General features: G+C 52.2%; 1 protein-coding gene across 7 annotated transcripts; it reads right to left on the bottom strand.

The window, feature by feature from the left end:
- On the bottom strand, nucleotides 1–18,261 carry Abcd4 (ATP binding cassette subfamily D member 4). Of its 7 annotated transcripts, none has more exons than XM_045155153.1 (19): nucleotides 18,162–18,261; nucleotides 14,068–14,186; nucleotides 13,247–13,374; nucleotides 11,472–11,611; nucleotides 10,231–10,347; nucleotides 9,752–9,877; nucleotides 8,450–8,500; nucleotides 5,956–6,050; nucleotides 5,625–5,746; nucleotides 5,455–5,546; nucleotides 5,197–5,286; nucleotides 3,100–3,308; nucleotides 2,891–2,982; nucleotides 2,393–2,429; nucleotides 2,011–2,060; nucleotides 1,442–1,494; nucleotides 1,092–1,168; nucleotides 496–611; nucleotides 1–361 (listed from the first exon to the last, which is right to left on the bottom strand). In XM_045155153.1, exons 1-19 carry the CDS (start codon nucleotides 18,173–18,175, stop codon nucleotides 293–295), a joined length of 1,797 nt encoding a protein of 598 aa, XP_045011088.1. In that variant the 5' UTR covers nucleotides 18,176–18,261; the 3' UTR covers nucleotides 1–292. The 7 variants fall into 7 exon arrangements, 6 of the variants coding, with proteins under 6 accessions (XP_045011088.1, XP_004649471.3, XP_045011087.1 ...); XM_004649414.3 differs by having other exon boundaries at nucleotides 18,138–18,234; XM_045155152.1 differs by lacking the exon at nucleotides 18,162–18,261 and adding an exon at nucleotides 15,162–15,265.
- Between the last annotated feature and the right edge of the window lie 233 nt (nucleotides 18,262–18,494).

Genomic DNA, 18,494 nt, shown 5'->3' with positions numbered 1-18,494 from the left:
ATGGTCAGTTAATTAAAGTTAAAAGTCTATTGCTACAAAATGTAATAGGCTCTCTTGGCACCAATGCCCTTCTACCCTGACTCTTCATTTCTTATGGTTCACACCCTTTATTCTGAAGCAAATTCCATCATAGTTCAGAAGAGTCAGCGCTCTCACAGCACGTGGAGCCACGGCAGCAGTGCAGGAGAGATGGGGCCCACTGCCGCCGGGGTCCTTGCCCAGGCCCTGGGTGAACCTGGGCTCCTTCCTGCTGGCGGCTTGGCTGTCCTGAGGGCCTTCTGTGCACCTGGCTTCATTCCATTTTGGTTCTAGTCAGCTCCCACCTTCCTCCTCCACAGAGTTTCAGAAGCCAGGAGTGAAACTACAAGAAACCCGTCACCAAACTGAGATCAGACAGCTGCTGAACAGAGGGGCTCTGTTCCTTCTACCAAGGGGTGCCTCATCTTGAAGGCCACCAGGCCCCCTCCCTCAGGCCATGCTTGTGAGTGTGGGTACCTTCTCGAGGTTGGCCCGGTGTCCCACACTGATGAACGTCATGCCCAGCTGCTGGCCAAGGCGGTACAGCTCACTCTCTGCCTCCTCTGTCAGGGCGCTGGTGGCTTCGTCAAGCACTGAAGGCACCCATGACACGAAGGGATCAGACCTGCCCCTGCCCCTCTCGCTGCTCCTGCAATCCACACTCACCCAGGGAGAAGCTGGTCTAGGGGAGCCACACCCAATGACCCTGTGAGCCTGGCCCAAGTCCGTCAGCTCCAAGACTGCAACTCACCACTCCCGGGCCCCTAAGACCCAGTCTTTGGAAAACTCCCCACATGTGGGTGCTCACTCGTTTGATGGCAGGGCCCACAGAGCTACACTCACAGCCTCTCCACGCTGAGGCTGGTTCCCCACTTCAGGGTCATGCAGGAAGTTTAACAAAGGGTATTTACGTTCCCGGGGCTATGCGGAGGTGCCAAGCGCCGCTCCTCACAGGCAGTGGGCACACAGCTGTGCAGCCACGCACCAGCACGCTTAGACCCGCGTGAACACGTGCAGCTATGCCTGCGAGGGCATGCAGCGCCCGCCACGGGCCCCTGCAGCACGAAGCTCACCTGCATACTTGGGCTGCAAGTAGAAGAGGCGGGCGAAGGATAACCTTTGCATCTCCCCTGGGGACAGAACGTCGTACCTGGGAGAAGGAAGAAGAGGGGAGTCCTGGAAGGAGGTGACAGCAAGGGCTTGGCTTTTGCCAAGAACGGGTCTGCAGAGGTGGCTCCGGACGGAGCCCCGGCTCTCAGCCACCGCCTGATGCCCACACTGTGCGAGGCCCAAGCTCTGCCTAAGGGTACAGACCTGGCGCCCATGGACTAAACAGCTGACTGTTGAGATCTGAGCCATTCTATACTCTGAAAGGGCTCTTGGGACCCACCGACTTCACGGAGGAGCTCAACTCCATTCTTACCAGTTCCAATCCACCTGCTGGTCCAGACCTTCTGTCCTTGCCACCAAGCTGGACTGTAACAGACCCAGATGACAGAGTCCATGAACGTGCCCATCTGTGTCTCCTGCCATCCTCGGTCCCCACCACAGGAACGTTTCTGATACAGACAGACGACACCTCAGTGGTACACTGAGGTGCCTGATATTGACTACAGTGCTTAGGCTTATTGGAGCATGGTGATAACAAAAAGCAGACAGATTCTATCAGCTTTGTTACTGTTTTCATAAAAAATTCTTGATGCTAGGCATGGTGGCGCACGCCTTTAATCCCAGCACTCGGGAGGCAGAGGTAGGAGGATCGCTGTGAGTTCGAGGCCACCCTGAGACTACGCAGTGAATTTCAGGTCAGCCTGGACCAGAGTGAGACCCTACCTTGAAAAACAAAAAACAAACAAACAAAAAAATCCCCACAGACAGCATACTCCTTACTGCCTGTACCCAGCCAATGGCTCTACTATCAGCTTGTCCTCTCACTGGGCCCAGAGACAGCAGGGTCTGTCTCTCCTGAGCCAGCGCCCCCACCTCACTTACCAGGCCTGCTAATTCTAAGAACCTCATGATCCTCTCGTCATCAGTAGAACCTGAAAAACAGACGTTTATTCAACATGTGACTCCTCCGGATAGCGAGAACACATGACCCACACTGAGGCAGGGGCGGGTGCCCCGGAATGTACTAGACGGGGGGAGGGTCAGGAAAATCAATAATCATCCCCTTTCCTCCAGCGTGTGTCTCCTCAGGGAGGGAAGACAGAACAAGATGAGATCACAGGATGGACCCCAAGATAATGAGCTAGACAAGCCCTAACCTGAAACCAGCAGCGTGGCTGGAGCCTCTTCCCACAGGCAAAGGGGAGGCCAGTCGGGCAGATGGGGGCGAACGGTATAAGAAGGCATGAGCCGGGGCCCAGCTCACCTGAATCCGGGTAGATCTCCTTCAGGGGATATATCACCTGAAAACAAACACCACACTGGCCTTGGAGGGGGTGCCACGAGACATAGCTGCGCAGAGCCCTGTCCCCTGAGAGCCCCCCAGAGAAGCCACACCCCTCTCCATGTAAGCACAGAGTACCGACATTTTCTGGCTGAAGGTCAGTGGGAGAGATGCAAGCTTCACAGCTGTGTTTAGGAAGCAAGAGTCTTGGAGCCTCTGGAGGGCAAGGGCCCAGAATCCAATCTTGGTGTTCAACAAAGGCATTTTAAAACTGGCCAGCAGGCCCGAGGAGTTGCTCTAAGTGTAAGTCCAATCCATAAATACTGCTCAGAATGTTCTTAGAACCAGGGGGTTCCCAGGCGTGGCCACTTTACTACCCTACCTTCTGCCCCTAACTTCCTTGAGCCTGTCACAGTATTAGAAGCCCAGCTCTGAGTGAGTGGCATGAGAAAGGAGGAGAGGGCCCCCAACCCAGCTGACCTGCTCCCGAAGGGTCCCGTCAGTGAAGAATGGCTTCTGTGGCAGGAACAGCACCCCGTGAGGCCCAAAGTCAGCCAGCATCTGCACTGAACCTTCAGAGCCCACAGAGGAAGCAACTGCGTCTCCTGCCCAGCTCTCCCTCTCACTGCCACCACAGCACCCACCGGGGGCCACAGAGAGGCTGGAGGCAGGGAGGGCCCGGTTCTTACCCTTCGTGCTTGCCCACAGGCCGCCCAGGACCCGCAGCAAGGAGGTCTTGCCGGTGCCCGTGTTGCCTGTGATAAGCAGGCTCTGCCCCTCGCAGATCTTCAGAGTCAGGTCCTTGATGAGGGGCTTGTCGGAAGCGGGGGCCGAGATGGAGGCCCGCTCGAGCAGAAAAGCGGTGTCTGCGGCCTCTGCTGCCGGCCACCCTGGGGCTCTGGGGCCGAGAAGGAAGGCGGGAGGACAGCGACGTGAGCGGTGCGGGGAAGTGCTCAGCCTGGAGGCGTTGCCTCTGCCCTAGGAAGTTTAGGGGATTAACTGCCCACTCCCCACATCTGTCTACGTTGACATCCTAACAGGGTAATGGCATGTGGAGTTGGCACGCACAAAGGACAGACGATGTGAGGACCAGCAAGGTGAGCCAAGGGGCCTCAGAAGAAACCAATGCTGCCAACCCCAACTGTGACCTTGAACTTCTAGACTTCCAGGACTGAGAAATACTCTGTTGTTTCGGCCAGTGTGTCATGATTGGGGGGGGGGGGGAGGGAACGATTCATCTGTGGCCTACTAGTAGAAACACCCTCCACCACTGCCTGACAGCAGGCGTTTGACCGACTTGGCAGCTCAGGAAACCAGGTCAGGTGGCTAAGTGACTTGCCCAGGGTGGCAGGACTTTGTGCAAGGCTACTGTTGGTGAGTTTTCTTTGAGACAGTGTTGTACTACGTAACCCTGGCTGGCCCCGTGCTCAGTATGGAGCCCATGGCCTTGAACTTGCTAATATCCTCTGTTTCAGCTGGGATTATAGGGATTTGCAACCTCTGATCCTATTGCCTCCCAAGTCCCATTATACCAGGCATGTTTCCTTTTTTTTTGAGGTAGGGTCTCACTCTAGCCCAGGCTGACCTGGAGTTCACTATGTAGTCTGGCCTTGAACTCATGGCAATTCTCCTACCTCTGCCTCCTGAGTACTGGGCACCACTGTGCCCAGCCTCAAAAAAAATTTTTTTTTTAGAAACAGGATCATAGTGAGGTTGGCCTTAACCTCACTATGTAGCCAAGGATCTTCCTGCCTCTACTTTCTTTTCTTTTTTTTTTTTTTTTTTTTTTGAGGCAAGGTCTCAGTCTAGCTTAGGCGAACCTGGAATTTATTATGTATTCTCTGGGTAGCCTTGAACTCCCAGCGATCCTCCTACCTCTGCCTCCCAAGTGCTGGGATTAACAGCGTGTGTCACCATGCCTAGCTATTTTTATTTTTCGAGGTAGGGTTTCATACTAGCCCAGGATGACTTGGAATTCATTACATAGTCTCAGAGTGGCCCCCAAAATCACGGTGATCCTCCTACCTTGGTTCCTGAGTGCTAGGATTAAAGGCATGTGTCACCACACCTGGCTTCTTTTACTTTTTTAAATGCTTTTACTTAAATTATTTTTAAAACTTATTTTATTTATTTACTTTTTTTTTTTTTTTTGAGGTAGGGTCTCATTCTAGCTCAGACTGTCCTGGAATTCACTCCATAGTCTCAGGGTGGCCTAGAACTCATGGCGATCTTCCTACCTCTGCCTTCCAAGTTCTGGGATTAAAGGCATGTGCCACCACACCCGGCTTACTTTTATTTTTATTACAAGCAGAGAGAGAGAGAGAGAAAGAGAGAGTGAGATAAAGACAAATAGAAAGGGCATGCCAGGGCCTCCTGCCACTGCAAATGAACTCCAGATGTATGTGCCGCTCTGCGTATTGAACCCAGGCCTTTAGGCTTTGAAGCAAGCGCCTCAACTGCTGAGCCATCTCGCCAGCCCCCGCCTCTACTTTCTGAGTGTTGTGAGTACAGGTCTGGACCACCATGCTGGTTTATATGGTGCTGGGGACCAAACCCAGGACGTGATGAATGTTAGCTAGGCAAGCACTCTACCCCAACTATGGCCCTGTTTTTTTTTTTTTTTTACAGTGACAGCAAACGATTAACAAGCATAACGCACCTAGCACAAGACGGATACTTCTATCATTCAGCATCTAACTACCCAGTTGGGAGGGGGCGCCAGGGTGAACGTAGCGGGGAGATTCCTGTGTTCTCACTCTCACACCAGACTGCAGCCTGGTACTTACTTGTCCAAGTCCCACTCACTCTCGCCCAGGGTTTCATAGTCTTGTGATTTCTGGGACAGGTCTAGCAGGGCCTCCTGAAGCTCTCCAATCCTGGGCAAGAAGAAAGAACTTCAGGGGATGGGGTGCCAGGGGAAGGGCACAGTCTCTCCTGCCGCACGCCCACTAGCAATGCAATGGGATCCTCTGTTCCCTTTCCCACTCACCTTCTTTCAAGGGCACCCATTCTGCCCAGGAAGCAGAGTCGAGGCATGACCTCACCTGTGCGTGTAACCTGCCACGTCAGAGAGTGTGGTGGAGAGGTCGATGAGCTGAGTGAAGCAGTTGATGAGGTAGATGCACATGAAGGCGTTCTGGATAGGACAGGGGCAGTCAGTGTGGGTCCTTGGCGCTGGGACATAGCATGAGGGGTCACCAAGGGGGCTTCTCACCTTGCTGACCAGGGTGCTAAGCTCTGTGGGGCTCAGGTCTCCATACACCCCACTGAAAATAGGGATTGCGATGACAACATAACTCAGGATGCTGCCCAGATAATCAAAAGTGTTGATACCAACTGTGGGAGACAGGCTGCATGAGACCCAGGAGCCATGCATGCGCTCTGCAGGGGTCAGGACTCGGGGGGGGGGGGGAGCGGCGGGGAGGAGGTGCTCCACAAGACCATGCTTCTCCTGAGGGCTCCTCTGGTTAATTCCTTCAGCACGGCCAACAGGTCAGGGAAGGCAGTCCCCATGGGGTTCCACTTCCAGGGGTCCCTGCACCTACTGTACAGCCAGAGCTCCTTGGACATCAGCTCCTTCTGGGTCTGAAGGAGTCTCTGCAGCCTTCGGTCTGTCCTCATGTGCTCCACATGTCCAGCTCTGAGGGGAAAGGCCGAGATATCTACCAAACCTGCAGGCGTTCAGCCAGGCTGGGGCACTCCCAACCTAAGGGCCCGAGCCCATCCCGATGATCTTCTACTAGCATCCCTCTAGTGCTTGTTATTTCTCATGCTTGTCTGTGGAAGAACAAGAATTCTAGAACTGGCCAGACCCATTTGAATCCTGGCTTTGCCTGATTTCTGCTTACATGTGACAAACAGGCTACTCAAGCCTTTGATATTTTGGTTGCTTTCATTGTAAATTAGTGCTAATAATACCTACATAATAGGTTAGAAAAAGATTTAAGAGGTCTTCGTTTTCAGGATCTCATATGTCTCAGGCTGACCTAGAACTCTGTCATAATGGAGGGTGGCCTCAAGCTCCTGGTCCTCCAGCCTGTGCCATGATACACAGAGGTGTTGGGGCTCAAGCTCAAGAACTCACGCATGCCAGGCAGGCACTCTACCAACTGAGCAACATCTCTAGCCCTAGAGGGTTATTATTCCCCCCCCCCCCCCCGTTCATTTTGTTTTCGAGGTAGGGTCTCACTCTAGTCTAGGCTGCCCTGGAACTCTGCAGGTTGGCCTTGAACTCACAGTGCTCCTCCTATCTCTTCCTCCCCAGTGCTGGGATTGAAGGCATGCACTACCATGTCCGGCTAGCCCTAGAGTTGTTGAATATAAAGTACCAGATGCACAAGGGGCCCTCAATAAACAAGAGCTGTACTGATTATTGCTGTTGTTACGACTGCAGTGCAGAGAACTCAGGGCCTGTACATCCCCAGCCCCAAGAATTGCTATTATTAACCGAACAAGACAGAGCAGTCACTGTGTGCCAGGTTCAATGCTGGTCTCGTAGCACAATGGAGGGGGCGGGAGATAAACCGTTTCTGTCCAAGGAGCCTGTCGGTCAGAAGGCAGGTGGCCAGACTGCATTCTTCACCAGGAATACAGAGCATCAACTATGTCCTTAGAAGTATGGCAACAAAACAGACTTGCCCACTAAGAGAGTCTGGGACAGCCCCCCATAGGAGGTGACCTGGGGCTTCACGCACAGGTGGAATTCTCCAAGCAGTCCAGGTGAAGGGAGGAGAGGGGACAATTCAGATTTTTCAGACAATGCAGGAGAACCGGTCTGGTGCTCCAAGAACTAATCTATCTTTCCCAGAGCTTCAGAGCCAAGCTACAGAATCCAAAAGCAAATTCCCCACTGGCCAGCCCTCCCCACCACCCACCACCAACTCAGATTCCTGGCATTTCTGGTGCCCCTAGTGGAAGTGACTGTAACTGCAGCAAAGACACAGATCCTACCCAAAAACAGGTGCTCCAAGGAGTAATAATCAACTTGCCTTTGAGGAAGGGTCTCACTCTAGCCCAGGCAGGCCTCTAACTCATGACGATCCTCCTACCTCAGCCAGGTGGGGTTAAAGGCATGAGTTGACACTCTCTGCTTATAATGCAGCTTCTTAAACACAAAACCAGACTATCAGGCCAAATGCTGATGACAGAGGTCTCGTATAAGGCAGAGCACAGGACCTGCCCAGCCCTGGAGGGAAGGGATTTCACAACACAGCCATCAGGAAACCCCAGGGTTCGTGGAATCAGATCTGACCTTCAAGGCTCCCATTCCCCCAATGCTATAGAGACCAAGGATCAGCCTTGGACACCAGGAACTGGCAAGAAAGCTGTTTCAGGCAGGAAAAGGGCAGAGGTGATACCTTGGTCAAAACAAAGCATGTGTTCATTTTATATATATATATATATATATATATATATATATATATATATATATATGTATGTATATATATATATATATATATATATATATTTAAGCCAGGCGTGGTGGCACACACCTTTAATCCCAGCACTTGGGAGGAGGCAAGAGGTAGGTGGATTGAAGTTAGTTCAAGGTCATCCTGAGACTACATACTGAATTCTAGGTCAGCCTGGGCTACAGGGAGACCCTACCTCAAAAAAAAATTTTTTAAAGGGGGAGGGATTGGAGAGATGGCTTAGTGGTTAAGGCGCTTGCCTGTGAAGCCCAAGGACCCATGTTTGTTTGATCTCTCCAGATCATAAGCCAGACACAGAGGTGAGGCAAGTGCAAGGTCACACATGCCCACTAGGTGGCACAAGCGTCTGGAGATCGATTGCAGTGGCTGAGGCCGAGGACCTGGCGCCAATTCTCTCCCTCTCTCTCTCTCTCTATAAAAAAATAAATAAAATAAAAAGAAGCCATCAGCTTCAGAAGCAGTCCCTGAACCTGAGGGCAGTGAAAGGGACAGAGAGAGGGTCATAACTCAATGCTCAGCCTAAGCTCCATGGAGGTAAAAAGATTGCAGACTCCATCTTTTCTTCTTCACTACGAGGCAGAAGGAGAGCTTTCTCCACCAGACTCACCTGTAGAAAGCAGCAGGCTCAGCATTCACTCGAATCTGCATGTGCTTGAACCTGGGCAGACCAAACAGAAATGTGTGCAGAGGATGAAGACTTGGATCCAGAGGAAGTCCAGCTCCACCTCAACACGTTGGCTGCCTTTCTCTGGAAGTCACAGGAAACTCTTACAGCCTGGGTGGGGCAGCAGGAGCTGTGCTGTCCCTGGCTTTGTGCAGACAGGACAGTGTACTGTCCACTGCACCACCTCCCTGGGCCCAACAGCCCGGAAGCACAGAGCAGCGGCTGGATTGATAAGCTGCCAAGCCTCATGAACCTAAGGCAGGTTGATTAGATCACAGTCAGGTGGAAAGAAGGGCCAGAGAGATGGCTCAGCAGTTAAAGGTGCTTGCTTGCAAAGCCTGACAGCCTGGCTTCACGTCTTCAGTCCCCACATAAAGTCAGATGCACAAAATGATGCATGCATTTGGAGTTTTCCCTGGCACACCCTATCTGTCTGTCTGTCTTTCTCCTTCACAAATAAGTAAAAAGAAGGAGGAGGAGGTAGGAGGAAAAAGAAGAGGAGGCCAGGCGTGGTGGCGCACGCCTTTAATCCCAGCACTTGGGAGGCAGAGGTAGGAGGATTGCCATGAGCTCGAGCCACGCTGAGACTACATAGTGAATCCCAGGTCAGCTCTGAGCTCAGCGAGAACCTACCTCAGAAAAGAAGAAGAGGAGGTGGAACAACAAAAGGACTATGAATTAGGACACTGGTCATGACAACCAGATACCCTTCTCACTGCTTCTCGTGTATAATCTTAATTCTCTCAGTTCTCTCAACGGCAAACATACCACCCACTTTAGGGATGAGAAAACTGAAACTCAGAGAGGCAAAAGACCTTGCCTGGGATTATGTACAGCTAGGAACTGAGGTCATCTTATCCTAGACTCCTGTGGTGGTTTGATTCAGGTGTTCCCCATAAACTTAGGTGTTCTGAATGCTAGGTTTCCAGCTGATGGAGATTTGGGAATTAACACCTCCTGGAGGGAGTGTATTGTTGGGGTGGACTTATAGGTATTATAGCCAGTGTCCCCTTGCTAGTGTTTGGCACACCCTCCTGTTGCTGTGGTCCACCTTATGTTGGCCAGGGGGTGATGTCCACCCTCTGCTCATGCCACCATTTTCCCCTGCCATCGTGGAGCTTCCCCTTGAGCCTATAAACCAAAATGAACCTTTTTCCCAGAAGCTGCTCTTGGTTGGGTGATTTCTCCCAGCAATGTGAACTGGACTGCAACAACCCATTCATTAATCTAGAGCGAGAGACACACCTGAAATCTCCTTCCAGTTTCTCCTGCTGCACCAGCTTCGCTACGATGGGCCCCATCAGAGTTCTGTTCACTACGGTTCCCAGGATGAAATAGCCAAAGATGCTCACAGGTCCAAGCCAGCCTGTGCTGAAAGGCAGAGTGAGAGGAAGGGCAAAGGAGGATGTGGGGTGCTACACAGCCCCATAGGCCTCAGCCCTGACCTCCGACCCCTTACAGGTAGCCCCCGCTCCATTAATCTCAACATTCTCATGGGCTTTCTCCACCTATGTGGAGAACATCTGCTCCTGGCATGAGCTGTCAAGAGTTCTAGGATCCTTGTGACCCTGAAATCCCACTGGATCAAATAGCTAGGAGCACTTCCTGGAGCGCAGGGCTGAAGAAGGAAGATGAGCCTCTTGGACCCTGACCCGCCCTCTGTCCGGAAGACTCTGGGTAAACACCAGCCTGGAAGGAGGGCCCCGGGGAGGGGGGGGCTGCACCTCTGGAAACACTGGTATGTGTAGTAGCTGAGGGTGAAGGGGGAGACCATCAGCCTGCTGGCCATGCTGCTGAGCTGCCGGCAGAATCGCTCCACGTCCTGGCTCATCCGTTGATCCCTGCAGCCAACGACACGGAGTAGCAGCTTGCGGCAAGCTGGGCTCGGGAGCAGCAGAGCAAGCCAGGGAACAGCTGCTTCTGACCTTGCCTTTCAGTACCCGCAGCAGTGACCCATGGGGGGAAGGCCTGGACAGGTCACCCTCGGAGGATTCTGGACAGTTGCTTCAAATGCCTCAGCTTACCCGACAGAAAAAGTGGCACCAAGAAGACCCAGCGCTCAGGAGCCGGAGCCAGCTCTGCCCAGAGCCAAAGGCAAATGTGAGGGCAGAAGAGCTGCCCTTCCTGGTGATCAAGAGCACGGTGTCTTCCCTCATCTCTATGGGCTTCAGCCCATTCCAGTGCCTCACAGGGACTGAGCCATCAGAAAAGGGGCTGCAGTCACCTTCCAAGACAACAGCCTGACCACAGGAAAGGTCACCCCAGGCTGGCAGCAAAGCGTTTGCTGGGGGGTGGTGAGTGGGGAAGGGATGAGGAAGAAGAAACCTAGCAGGTCCATCTCACCAGCAGGGCTACACTGACTCCTATTTCCAAGGAGACATGACCTTGGACATGGCACTTCCTCCCCTGTGAAATAACAACTTCCTCCGGAATACCAGACACCGGGAGTGACACATGTGCGTTACATGAACCGTGTCATTTCAGACTCACTTCATTCTCTGAGATAGGAACCACCTGCGTCCTCCTTGTGGAATGGGAATGTGGGGCTTTGTGAATGTAAGAGCCAGAGAGGTGACAGAATGTAGCGATGATGCTCACACTGAATCCCATATAGTACCAGTGATTTCTTTCTCCTTTCTTCCTTCCTCCCTTCCTCCCTTCCTTCTCCCTTCCTTTGTCTGTCTTCTCCCTGTCCCCATTCCAGTCCATAGCTGAGAACCCAAGAGCTGCATTTCTAGCAAGGACACTTTCCTCACCTGCCTTATTCCCCGGCTCTAGGTGTGCAGAGGACAAACAGAGCTGCTTCTAGCCTCTTGCTTTTTCAGCTCCCTAGTCTCTCCCCTGCACTCTCCCCACAGGGCTCAGGGCAGCCACGCCAGCCTCCTGTTGATGGTCAGCACTGTCCAAAGCTCAGCTAGACAGACAGGGCACGCAAAGGGCAGCAAGGACTGACAAGAGTGCCTACGGGTTGTCGATGTCATCTCGCAACACGTTGAGAGTGTAGTACACCCGGGCTCGGAAGTAGAGGCGGTGCAGGTGCTCAGTGAGGTCCTGTCTCCAGCTCACGTACAGCAGGTTGCAGGTGAACTGGTCAAAGCTCTTCAGCTGTTCGGCAGGCAAGGGGGAGGGGAGGGGGAGGGGAGGAAGAGATGGCTTCCTGCAAGTCTCGGTTCAAAGTGCGCGGCTGGCAGGCGCTTCTGCTGACTAGGCACACAACCCACTTGACCACTCAGCGCTTTCTCCCTTTAATGCTTCAAATCATGGGATTTCCCTTCCTCATTCACCCATGTGTTTACTTCTGCAGCAGATGCCAAAGGGCTTACTGAAGCCCGTGTCTGCAGTGTGCGCCTTACGTCAAGAGCAGAGCAGCACGCAGAGGCTGGAGACCATATCCGGCTCCAGTTATGCTTCCTTCTACTCCTCCTGTCTCCCAGGCATGGAAGAGGCTTCCGTATACCTGCGTCTTACTGACAAGCGGTCACCAAAGCAGCCCCGGGAGGATGAGATGGGGCTTCCCTCGGAAACAGCGGGTCCAGCCCGACCCAGAACGCGAGGCTGGGTCCTGGCAGAGCGCTGACTCCTCACCTGCCATTTCTGGGGGGCCCTGCGCTAAGCACTATGGAAATAACAAGCAGCTCAGGGTCTAGAGCAAGCCCACAGTGACGGTGCACAGTGGGACGGCACAGGTTACTGAAGGATTTCTTAAGTGCAGGGAAAGGGCTGCGGGGGACAGAGGAGACATGAAGGAGGAAGTTGAGAGGATTTAGAGGTGACAATGGAGGTGTCTTGCACTACGAGTAGGCTACAGCCAACTCAAAAGTGGGGTGAAAAGAAACTACTGGGTATGCCGGGCGTGGTGGTGCATGCCTTTAATCCCAGCACTCGGGAGGCAGAGGTAGGAGGATCGCCACGAGTTCAAGGCCACCCTGAGACTACAGAGTGAATTCCAGGTCAGCCTGTACCAGAGTGAGACCCTACCTCGAAAAACAAAACAAAACAAAACAAAAAAAATGTAAAATGCTCGGTGTAGGGGGGGGGGGCCGCTGGAGAAGATGGCTTAGTGGTTAAGGTATTTGCCTACAAAGCCTAAGGATCCAGGCTTGATTCCCCAGGACCCACATAAGTCAGATGCACATGGTGGCACATGCATCTGGAGCTCGTTTGCACTGGCTGGAGGCCCTGGTGTGCCTATTCTTTCTAAATAAATAAATAAAATATTTAAAAATAAATAAATAAAGTGCTCTGGGGCCAGCCGTGGTGGCGCACGCCTTTAATCCCAGCACTCAGGAAGCAGAGGTAGGAGGATCGCCATGAGTTCGAGGCCACCCTGAGACTATATAGTGAATTCCAGGTTAGCCTGGGCTAGAGTGAGACCCTACCTCAAAAACAAAACAAAACAAATAAAAACAAAAATAAATAAATTAATAAAATAAAAAATACAGTGCAAAAAATTCTGAGAAGAGAAGGGGTGCTGACTATTTCCACTAAGTTCTGACTTAAACCAGAACCCTGCAACCTAGTCCTAGGAGACTGAAACACCTCAGAAATGCACCCCAAATGGGCCAATAAGACCAGAGAGCTGCCTAGAATTCTGGCCTCCAGGGCAACCATCCCTCTAGTTCCCAGGAAAAGGAAGAAACACACAGCTCGGTTCCAGTTTCCTTAAGACAAAACCCGACCAGGTCTTCCACTCTGGCGGAACAGGGAAGGGAAGATCACAGGGGAGAGGCGAGCCCTTACTGTGGAGTTGAGAACGATGAGAACCACAGCCAGGAAGGTCAGCGCCTTAAACCCATCCAGGTCTTTGTTTCCAAGGACCCCATAGTACTGACTGGGGATCAAGCCAACTTGGTAGATCACCAGTTGCTCTGTGGGGAGGAAGAAAAGCCAGAAATCAGAGAGAAAATCAGGGCACTGAGCATGGTGGCTCATGCCTTTAATCCCAACATTCTGGAGGTTGGGTGGAGGGGTCATCACAAGTTCAAGAGCTGGGCTGGAGTGAGACCCTGCTTCAAAAACTAAAATAAAATAAAAAGGGGGTATGGAGAGATGGCTTAGCAGCTAAAAGCTTGCCTGTGAAGCCTAAGGACCCCGATTCGAAGCTCGATTCCCCAGGACCCACGTTAGCCACATGCACAAGGGGGTGCACCCGTCTTGAGTTCGTTTACAGTGGCTGGAGGCCCTGGCGCGTTCATTCTGTCTCTCTATCTGCCTCTATCTCTGTCTGTCTGTCACTCTCAAATAAATAAAATAAAATAAAATAAAAAAAGGAAGGAGAACCAGGCGTGGTGGCGCACGCCTTTAATCCCAGCACTTGGGAAGCAGAGGTAGGAGGATCATCATAATTTCAAAGTCACCCTGAGACTACTGAATGAATTCCAGGTCAGCCTGGGCTAGAGCGAGACCCTACCTCAAAAAACAAAGCAAAAAACTAAAAAAACAACAGCAAAAAAAGGAGGGAGCCTACCACCTCAGTCCCACTTCACTGACCCCAGAAAGAAGGAAAGGCACCTCAAACTAGGGCTCTTCCCCCGCCCCAAAGAGCAAGCTCATTCACTCACCCATAAGGGCCACACACAAGAGAGTCAGGAACATCAAGACGTTCCGTGATGACCAAGAAGGAAACAAGATCTTCTGTATCTTCATGAACCGGTAGACAAACTGCAGATCTAACCTGGGCCTGCAGAAGGCAAGGGGTGGAGAGAAGCCCCAAGAGGGTGGTTAAGCCTTATAGAACAATTATCAAGCTTACCCACATTGTCCCAAAGAGGGTCCAGGCTTTGCACAAAGAATGGCGTATGAAAGCTGAAGATGGCAGGCTAGGAATAGACCTCAGTACAAAAAAATGACACTATTGGGCTGGAGAAATGGCTTAGCAGTAAGGGCGCTTGCCTTCAGAGCCTAAGAACTCATGTTCAAATCTCCCAAGTCCCACATAAGCCAGACACACAGGGATACAAGTGCACAGTGTTGCACATGAACACAAGGGGGCGCACGCATCTGGAGTTCATTTGCAGTGGCTGAAGGCCCTGGCATGCCCATTCTTTCTCTCTCTCTGCCTCTTTCTCTCTCAAAATGGATTTTAAAAAAAGTGACACTATTAATAGGGGGAAATGTAGAAAAATACATTAATGAAGACACTTTAATATACAAGGGCCTTTCTCAAATAAAACTCCAAATCCACAAATTATAAAGGGAAAACTGATGGACTTATTTTTATCCAACACAGTATTAGGCTATGGTCTAAAAAGATAGTTAGAGAAGGCATTTACAGAGTGAAACCTATAAGGAATTAAAATCTGGAGGATGTAAGGAATTTCAGCAAGAGAGGAATTCAGGAAAGCCACAGAAAAATGGAGAAAGAATATAAACAGGCAGTCCACATACCTAATCACTGTATTAAAATTAACACAATAGGATGTGACCTAATACCCACCAGACTGATAAAACATTAGAAAGATCAGATGTGGAGGAGACTTTTACATACTACTATTGGGAAGCACAAGCTGTTGGTGACTACTCCAGAGAACAATCTAGCAGAGTTAGGCAACTCAGCGTCCTATCCTGAGGTGGATCACAGACAAAATCACCAATATCTGCTAAGAGACAATTGTCTGAATATTCACGACAGGACATTTTGTGGTGCTTATCATACCGGAAGTAACGTAGGCATCCATCAGTAGGAAAATGAGCAAGTGAAACCGGGAGACCCGTCTGCATCCACGGTGGCACCATGCAACATTTCCAAGTGAAAACTCACAGCCTGGATGATCTCAAAAGTACTAATTCAGAGCTGGGTGCACGCCTTTGATCCCAGCACATGGGAGGCAGAGGTTGGTAGATTGCTGTGGATTGGAGGTCACCCTGAGACTACATAGCGAATTCCAGGTCAGCCTGAGCTAGAGTGAGACCATACCTCGAAAAAAAAATCACAAATATTTAGTGTTTTCTTTAAAAAAGCAAAACACTAATTCAGGAAAAAACAAACAAACAGGAGGTGTTTTCATTTTTGTTTAAACCATGTAATACTATCTCTTTAACAAAAAAATTATTTGAGAGTGAGAAAGAGAGAGAGAAACAAGTGTGCCAGAGCCTCCAACCACTGCAAACAAACTCCAGATGCATACACCATCTTGTGCATCTGGCTTATGTGGGTCCTGAACAATTGAACCTGGGTCCTTTGGCTTCACAGGCAAGTACCTTAACCACTAAGCCATCTCCCCAGCCCTATTTTCTTTAAATTCGTTTATTTATCCATTTAGAGAGACAGGGGTGCAGATAGAGAGAATGGGTGCACCAGGGCATCCAGCCACTGCAAACAAACTCTAGATGTACGCTCCCCTTTGTATATCTGGCTTACGTGGGTACTGGGGAATCAAACTTGTGTCCTTAGGTTTTGCAGGCAAATACCTTAACCATTAAGCAACCCCTCCAGCCCTAGAATACTGTTTCTACGATTTAAAAATCACTATTTTAGATGGGCATGGTGGCACACACCTTTAATCCCAGCACTTAGTTAGGAGGCAGAGGTTAGGAGGATCACTGTGAGTTCGAGGTCACCCTGAGACTACATAATGAATTCCAGGTCAGCCTGGGCTACAGCAAGATCCTACCTCAAAAACCCAAAATAAATAAATAAATAAAAATAAGATAAGGGCTGGAGAGATGGCTTAGTGGTTAAGCGCTTGCCTGCGAAGCCTAAGGACCCCGGTTCGAGGCTTGATTCCCCAGGACCCATGGTAGCCAGATGCACACGGGGGCGTATGCGTCTGGAGTTTGTTTGCAGCGGCTGGAGGGCCTGGCATGCCCATTCTCTCTCTTCTCTCTCTATCTGCCTCTTTCTCTCTCTGTCTGTAGCTCTCAAATAAATACAAAAATAAAAATAAAATAAAAATCACTATTTTGAGCTGGGCATGGTGGCTCACGCCTTTAATCCCAGCACTCAGAAGGCAGAGGTAGGAGGATAACTGTGAGTTCAAGACCACCCTGAGACTATACAATAAATTCCAGATCAGCCTGAGCTGGAGTGAGACCCTAACTCAAAAAAAAAAAAAAAATCACTATTTTATCCGGGTGTGGTGGTGCATGCCTTTAATCCGAGCATTGGGTTCACTCTCCAGTGTCCCCACATAAAGCCAGATGCACAAGGTGGTATGCAGCTCATTTGCATCTGCAGGCAGCAAGGAAACCCTGAAGGGCACATATTCATTCATTTTTTTTCCCTCTCTCGCTCAAATAAATAAATAAACTATTTAAAATTCACGTTTTTTTAAAAAGGATGTTTTAAATTTTATTTTTATTTGAGAGTGAGAGAGAAAATGGGTGCGTCAGGGCAAACAAACTCCAGATGCGAGCTCACCTCGTGCATTTGGCTTACGTGGGTCCTGGGGAATCAAATCTGGGTGTTTGGCTTTTCAGGAAAAGTACCTTAACTGCTAAGCCATCTTTCCAGCCCTGAAGTTCACTATTTTAAGGTACCATGCCAAATTAATAGAGTAGGTATCCAAGGACTTAAATGGGAATGGCAATAGGAAAGGAAGAAAGTTAATGAAAGAGGGGCCCTGTGGTACTAAGAACTAAAAAGAATCAACTCAACTTTGTACAGGTGAAGCTTTAAAGCAAGCAAGCGAACGAAAAGAAGGCCACATGGGAGGAAAAGGACCCCAGATCCCCCTGAGCGCAGCACAGGATCACAGGGGAGCGGTCGCTGTCAGTCATCACCTGGCTCAAAGCACAGTGTCCTGTGCCAAGGATTGGCGCAGGACAGGAGCCCCTTCACCCCAGCCCAGGGAGACAGGAGCCCCTTCCCCTCGACCCAGGGAGGCAGGGGGACAGGAGCCCCTTCCCCTCGGCCCAGGGAGACAGGGGTGCAGGAGCCCCTTCCCCTCGGCCCAGGGAGACAGGGGTGCAGGAGCCCCTTCCCCTCCGCCCAGGGAGACAGGGGGACAGGAGCCCCCTCCCCTCGGCCCAGGGAGACAGGGGGCCAGGAGCCCCTTCCCCTCGGGCCAGGGAGACAGGGGTGCAGGAGCCCCTTCCCCTCGGGCCAGGGAGACAGGGGTGCAGGAGCCCCTTCCCCTCGGCCCAGGGAGACAGGGGTGCAGGAGCTCCTTCCCCTCGGGCCAGGGAGACAGGGGTGCAGGAGCCCCTTCCCCTCGGCCCAGGGAGACAGGGGGGCAGGAGCCCCTTCCCCTCGGCCCAGGGAGACAAGGGGGCAGGAGCCCCTTCCCTTCGGCCCAGGGAGACAGGGGTGCAGGAGCCCCTTCCCCTCGGGCCAGGGAGACAGGGGTGCAGGAGCCCCCTTCCCCTCGGCCCAGGGAGACAGGGGGGCAGGAGCCCCTTCCCCTCGGCCCAGGGAGACAGGGGTGCAGGAGCCCCTTCCCTTCGGCCCAGGGAGACAGGGGGGCAGGAGCCCCTTCCCCTCGGCCCAGGGAGACAGGGGGGCAGGAGCCCCTTCCCCTCGGCCCAGGGAGACAGGGGTGCAGGAGCCCCTTCCCCTCGGCCCAGGGAGACAGGGGTGCAGGAGTCCCTTCCCCTCGGCCCAGGGAGACAGGGGGGCAGGAGCCCCTTCCCCTCGGCCCAGGTTGGTGCCCCTGCGTGAACCTGGCCGTCCTCACCGAGCCGCCCAGCTCACCTGCCGCTCGCTCTGGGCACGGACCTGGGGACCGCCATGACCCGGGACGCCACGGACGACGGAGGCCACACGCTCGGGGCTCGGCTCGGGCAGAGTCCGGGAGCTGGCGGCCCGCGCGGGGAAGCGGGCGGGGCGGGGCCCCGAGGCCACCGAGACGCGGCGGGCTAGAGCGGCCGCAGCCCCTCCGCCCCCGGAAGCGCAGGCGGCCCGGGCGTACCAACGAGTGCCCGCAGTCTCCCGAGCCAGCGCGGCGGCTAGAGCAGCGGCTCCGCAGCCCCGAGGCTTCCCGTTTGACAGCACGAAGCCGGGAATGTAACTATCCTACGACAAGTGTTTTAGATTCTGGAAACAGTACAT

Source organism: Jaculus jaculus, chromosome 7 (genome assembly GCF_020740685.1).
Source record: "Jaculus jaculus isolate mJacJac1 chromosome 7, mJacJac1.mat.Y.cur, whole genome shotgun sequence".
Taxonomy (NCBI): domain Eukaryota; kingdom Metazoa; phylum Chordata; class Mammalia; order Rodentia; family Dipodidae; genus Jaculus; species Jaculus jaculus.
This window is presented reverse-complemented; position numbering and strand designations above follow the sequence as displayed.

Bases quoted from the DNA above. Each gene is read 5' to 3' on its own strand.
- Abcd4 (XM_045155152.1), bottom strand. From the start codon at position 15,241: ATGGTGCCACCGTGGATGCAGACGGGTCTCCCGGTTTCACTTGCTCAT. The intron at 9,878-10,230 runs GTGCAGCCCCCC...TCTGCCTTTCAG, and splicing joins ACATACCAGTGTTTCCAGAG to CACAGGCTGGCTTGGACCTG. The intron at 362-495 runs GTACCCACACTC...GGTTTCTTGTAG, and splicing joins ACCGGGCCAACCTCGAGAAG to TTTCACTCCTGGCTTCTGAA.